Consider the following 6,002-nt stretch of genomic DNA (forward strand, 5'->3'; position numbering starts at 1 on the left):
GTTTTCCAGACCCTAAAAGCACTGAAGATCAGCAAACCATTTGTCTATCCAACAATCTAGAGATTCAATGAGATTGGCAGCATGAAATATCATCTGAGAGTTGATTGACCTCACATTGTATGAACACCAGCAGCTGTTACAGCAGTGGCGGCTTGCATTTGCTGAAATCCCGGCTGAAAGCAGTTACTTGTGGCGAGGGAAATGAATATTTCACAATGATTAATGTCCATGGTAATTAATGAAGACCTTGGACTCGGAGCTTACCAGTGTAGTATTGGACATTTTCTGACACCAGAACCAAAGCAGCAGAGAGAGCTTGAAATCAAGATGGCTCCAGCAGTAGGATTCTCCTCACTGACAAGAAAGTATTTGCCTTGATGAGAATTTTAACATCTGAAATGACAGGGTGAATACCTCAAGCTCTCGAGAAGCCTGTGAGACAGTTTCCAAAGTCCAAGAGAAGCTACCACCACTCAGAATATCATGGATTAATACAAAATGTAACAATGAAGTACTCCAACACCTGAACAAAGAGTTAGAGGTCATACAGCATCAAGGAGAATAAACTAGAGTACTTTGACTATAACAATCAAAATGTTAAGTGCAAACTCCTTCAGCTTATCTTACAAGGTAAGATTGAAGGAAGGAGAAGCAGGGGGAAGGAGAATATATTGGCTACGGAATATACGAGAATGGTTTGATGAGGGGTGAGCTATAAGGGTATGTGGAAGTGTATGTAGAAAGTGTCCTGAAACTTGTTACAATGCTGTTGAATCAAACAAAGTTTAATAAAGAAACCTGGAGCTTCCAGTAAGATTCTGTTCCAACTCATATGGAGAGAGTGACACAACAGTGGCTGGAGATCAAAGTAGCCGATCTCCACTGCTGACTGGCCACCTGGTTGATCTCAATCTCCTAGACAACAAATTGTGGTGAATGCTAGAGGTGATTGCCTACAAGACAAGGCATCCTACAATTGAAAGGTTAAAGTGTTTCATGATGGCAGCAATGGCAGATTTTCCCATAGAGATCATTCATGCTACAGTAGGTGAATGACCAGAGCCAACTTTGAGCCTGTGTGAAGGTAAAAGGTGGATATTTTAAAACTGATTCGAGCAATATATGTGTAATACATGTGAGTGTAGTATACCAAAAGTAAATTGAAATATCTCAAACTATATTTCGCTTATTCAAAAAAATAATATATGATAATATTTGTTGCTAAACTAGGTACTGTACATGATTCTTCGGTTACGGTACACAAGCCAACCATAGTAAGTTCAGCCACTGGAAAAGATCCGTCATATTAAATGGTTAATATATTTATAGTACTGAAAGAGTAATGAAATTGTTTTATTAACCACTCTTCCTTAAATAATTGGTACCAAAATTTCACAAGACAACATTTAATAAAATTGCTTACACAATGACAGTCTGCTTTACAATTTTGAAGTAGTGTTTGGGAAATTTCAGTATCAACCATTTAAGGGAGAATTTTAAGTTAATAAAACAATCTTGTTACTGTTTTAATACTGTACTATAAATACATGTCTTAAAAGTTCTTTTATGCAACCATAAACATACCGACATTCATAACTTTCATTTAAGCACTCTACAATGAGGGGCACAATTAAATTCTACACCCCAGAGAACAGAAATTTGGCACTTCACAAATTGCATCATCTAATTGGCCTCCTAGATAATGCTACAATGCATAGTGATTCATATATGAATCATACTATTTTCCAGCTTGCTGCTTTAACCTGTTACTGTAATTTTATGGTACCCATGGAACAGCTTCAACTGTACAGCCAGTTCAACACATATACCAGTGATACTATTTTTTTTTACACAACAGACGATGAAATGAAATGACGTATGATTTTTAGTGCCGGGAGTGTCCGAGGACAAGTTCGGCTCGCCAGATGCAGGTCGTCTGATTTGACTCCCGTAGGCGACCTGCGTGTCATGATGAGGATGAAATGATGATGAAGAAGACACATACACCCAGCTCCTGTGCCAGCGAAATTAACCAATCATGGTTAAAATTCCCGACCCTGCCGGGAAATGAACCCAGGACCCGTGACCAAAGGCTAGCACACTAACAATTTAGCAATGGAGCCGGACACATCAGACGATAAAACAGCCCTAAAACCAAAGGTACTCCTTCCAGCCCGTCAACATCCACGCATACCAACCACCGTTCCCATCACACTACCACAGGCTTCAGGAGTACGTCTCGCTCAACCTCAAAGACATTACCGACATACGGTCGTGCAAGGATACTTGCATCTTGCAATACGTACCCATGGCCAGTAGGCAGTAATGATCGCTCTTTGAATGTTAAAAGCTTAGTGAAAAATTGCAAAATGTCGTATATATGAAGGTTGATCAAATATAAACGGGATTTTTGTTCCCGAACATCAACAGTTGGTAGGACTGGCCCCGCGTATCTGCTATGCTTAGGCGGGACCGTTAGGAGTGGGGAGAGCATGCTGTTAGATATTTCCTGCCGTTTCATCAGTAACGCTCATGATGTCGGAGCAATTATATTATAAAATTTCTTGCTCGTGAAGGAGTTACTCCGGCGGAAATTTGCCAGAGATTGACGCACAGTTTGGTGATGAAACATGGTCAAGGACATGTGTGTTTGCCTAGCACAAAAAGTTCAAGGAAGGATGAGAACGTGTGGAAAATCAGCAACATGATCGCCGTCCTCGGACTAGCATTACAGACGAAAACATTTGTGCGGTTAAAGACATTATTGACGACGATCAACAGGCGAGAATATCAGAAATTGCAGAACAAGTCGGAATCAGTTATGGGAGCTGTCAAGCAATCATCACAAACGACCTACAGTTCTGTAAAGTGTGTTCCAGATGGGTCCCTCGCCTTTTGACCGAAAATCTGAAGTTGAGACGTTTGGAGGTCTGTCGGAGGCTTACAGCAAGATTTGCAGAAGAAGGTATTGCATTTTTGAGTCGGATCGTCACCTGCGACGAAACATGGGTCCACCACTACACTCCCGAATCCAAACAAGCCAGTAAGGAGTGGCGGAGGAAAGGGAAGGGGGCAGTACCAGTGAAATCCAAGGCTCGACTGACAGCTGGCAAGGTTCTTGCGACCTTTCTCTTAGATCGGCGAGGCATTTTCCTGATTGATATTTTGTATGAGCGATGCACAATCAATGCTGCATACTACTGCGAGCTGCTTAACAAGGCGAAGTTTGCATATCGCCGCAAAAGACGAGACCAACCTATTCGACAAGTCCTCCTCCTCCATGACAATGGGTGGCCCCACACTGCAGCTCTAACTGTCTCCAAGGTACAGGAAATGCACTGGACTACACTTGATCATCCTCCTTACAGCCCGGACTTATCGCCCTGTGATTTCCATGTGTTCGGACTGCTTAAAGAAGCTCTAGGAGGTCAACGATTTAAAGATGACGAGAGTGTGGACAACTTTATGCGCAACTGGCTGGTGATACGACCCTGTTCTTTTTATGATCAGGGCATCAAAAAGCTGCCCATACGCTGGAACAAATGCATTTCCAAAGCAGGAAAGTATGTGGAAAAATAAATTGTAATTGCCTTGTGTTTTTCAATAAACGAATTTAAATAAAAAATAAAATCCTGTTTATATCTGATGCCCCCTCGTATATTCCATTGTGACAACCACATCACATACGAGTGTTAAGGTATTAGCCCCACTTAAGAATTATTGAGTATAAGACATTGAACGCAATTTGAAACTTAAAGCTTGAAATTTTCATCACCAAATGGAACTGAAAAATAATTCATATAATTAGTAAAGGGATAATCCATTCATTGCTGATAGCTAGTATGTTATTTCTAGTCACATTTGTATCACCCAATGGGTGGTACTATATTAAACAGATAAATGGAAAAATCTCTAGGAGGCAACTACCTTCCTCCTCTTAATACATATCAAGGGATATTCCTATTAACAGGTTTAACATCAAGGCAACAAGTACCATTTACGCATATTTCTTCTTCTACCCCTTTTCCCACATTTGTAGGGTCGCGGGTGCAAACTGTGTCGCACATGTCAATTTGGCCCTATTTTACGACCGGGTGCGCTTCCTGATGCCAAACCTATATGGAGGGATGTAATCACTATTGTGTGTTTCTGTGGTGGTTGGTAGTGTAGTGTGTTGTCTGAATATGAAGAGGAAAGTGTCGGAACAAACACAAACACCCAGTTCCTGAGTCAGAAGAATTAATTAGACGTGATTAAAATCCCCGACCCAGCCGGGAATTGAATCTGGGACCCTCTGAACTGAAGGCCTCAACGCTGACCATTCATCCAATGAGTTGGAGACTATTTACGCAGGTTTATTCAAGGGTAATCTCTTCCCAAACATTACTGATCAGAAATGTTTCACTTCCAATATATTTTAATAATTTTGAATCTTAATCCACCTACTGCCATTTACTGCTGGATGCAACACTTTTGCATCTGTCTCACGGCATGGGCTGGAGCAAAAACATAGCTTCCACTGAAGTCCCTGACTCATCCTTGGTTGCGATAATATGGAAGCTGCTAGGTTATGGGAGGAACTGAGTGACGGATGACATTCTGACTGTTATGAAAGGTAGCATCAGTCATGCTACAATAGCATTTTCTGGCCCAAAGAGGAAAGCAATGGCAAACTATTCACTCCTCAGCTTGCCTAGTAACCTCATTTTGGCGCCATCATTGGCTTTTGCTGTTTCCCTTTAACTGCATAACTTTTGGTGGTGCTATTTGAGGATCCAACCAGCCTCTGAGCTGATTACAGCAGACAGCACCTTAATACACAAGGGGCTATAAATGCTGTAATGGGTTGGTGAACATGTAACATGCAGAAACTTACCTACAATTGGAAGGTAATTTAGCAAGGTACCAATCACAGGGAATGACCGAGGGCCAGGTATTTCTTCAAAAGGTCGCGCTGCAACTTCCCTGCATGATTTTGCATCTCCCGCTGTGACGTCATCTCCCATATGTCTGCTGACGTCAAGGAACCTGTTGCATCTCCGTAACAGAATCTGGGAATGACTGATAATGGGAAGACCGGCGCGAACTGTGAGAAACATCGCTGGAAATTTTGCAATGGGAAAACATATTAGATTTCACAAGAAGAGATGATTAAACTAAAAACAGGAAGGCATGATATACAGTACAACGACAGATTACTCGGGATTTACATCCACTATCGGCATAATATGTTTTGTGGTTTTCAAGCTACAGTACATACTTTCTCCTGAAACTATCTCTATGAAGGTCATAAGCAATGCTTGATAAATTATCTTACCTCAAACACCACGGGTTATTATCCTAACCACAATTTAAAGACAGGCCTATTAGTAACCTTCTTTGCTTCATTCACGCAATTAATTACGGTACTCGCCTCAGTACTATCTTCTCCAGCTAGGAGAATTAAACGACGGAATATATTGTTTGACCATCTGCTAGGTCTTAAATGGTCTTAAATATGAACCAAGCTTGACCTTCAGTCCTTCACGATGGCTACGAAACATATCACGTCTGAATTTTAATGTCGCGGTACCGTACCTATACACTCGCTGGCGGGAATTTTCACCCCGAACTGCCCAAACATGTTATTTATATTATGCCGAGCTATTCAGAGTTGCCAATTCAGTACTTTACCCGTTACATCTAGCGTTTTTCAATATTAAATTATTATGTAGAGAGAAATGACAGCGACTACAGGTTTTCTTATGCATTGTGGCCAGCTGAAATTTAGCCGAAAATCTCATTACTAGGAACTCTTTTTTTTTTTTTTTTTTTTTTACCTGGGAATGCTGATCTTACCTGGCTTATTTTATTGGCCGGATTTAAGGATGAATGCCCTTTCTCAGGCGACGCAATGTTGTAGGTGAAAATTCCAATTGGGGTTCGAACCTCGACCGTTCGAATGGAAAGCCAGCGGCTCTCATACTGCTCTTACGGTCTTCCTTTGATGATAAAATCTATTA

The 6,002-nt window shown here is 41.2% G+C and overlaps 1 protein-coding gene across 1 annotated transcript in view; it reads right to left on the reverse strand.

Annotated features, from left to right (window-relative positions):
* The window catches only part of dib (Cytochrome P450 302a1, mitochondrial), a 63,413-nt gene extending 57,894 nt beyond the window's left edge, over positions 1–5,519 (reverse strand). The window contains exons 1-2 of the mRNA XM_067143538.2: positions 5,318–5,519; positions 4,877–5,101 (exon numbers count right to left, since the gene is read on the reverse strand). Coding sequence (XP_066999639.2) covers positions 4,877–5,099 — 223 coding nt within the window. The 5' untranslated portion in view covers positions 5,100–5,101; positions 5,318–5,519. The remainder of the gene's footprint in view (positions 1–4,876; positions 5,102–5,317) is intronic.
* Between the last annotated feature and the right edge of the window lie 483 nt (positions 5,520–6,002).

Source organism: Anabrus simplex, chromosome 1 (genome assembly GCF_040414725.1).
Source record: "Anabrus simplex isolate iqAnaSimp1 chromosome 1, ASM4041472v1, whole genome shotgun sequence".
NCBI classification, from domain to species: Eukaryota; Metazoa; Arthropoda; class Insecta; order Orthoptera; family Tettigoniidae; genus Anabrus; species Anabrus simplex.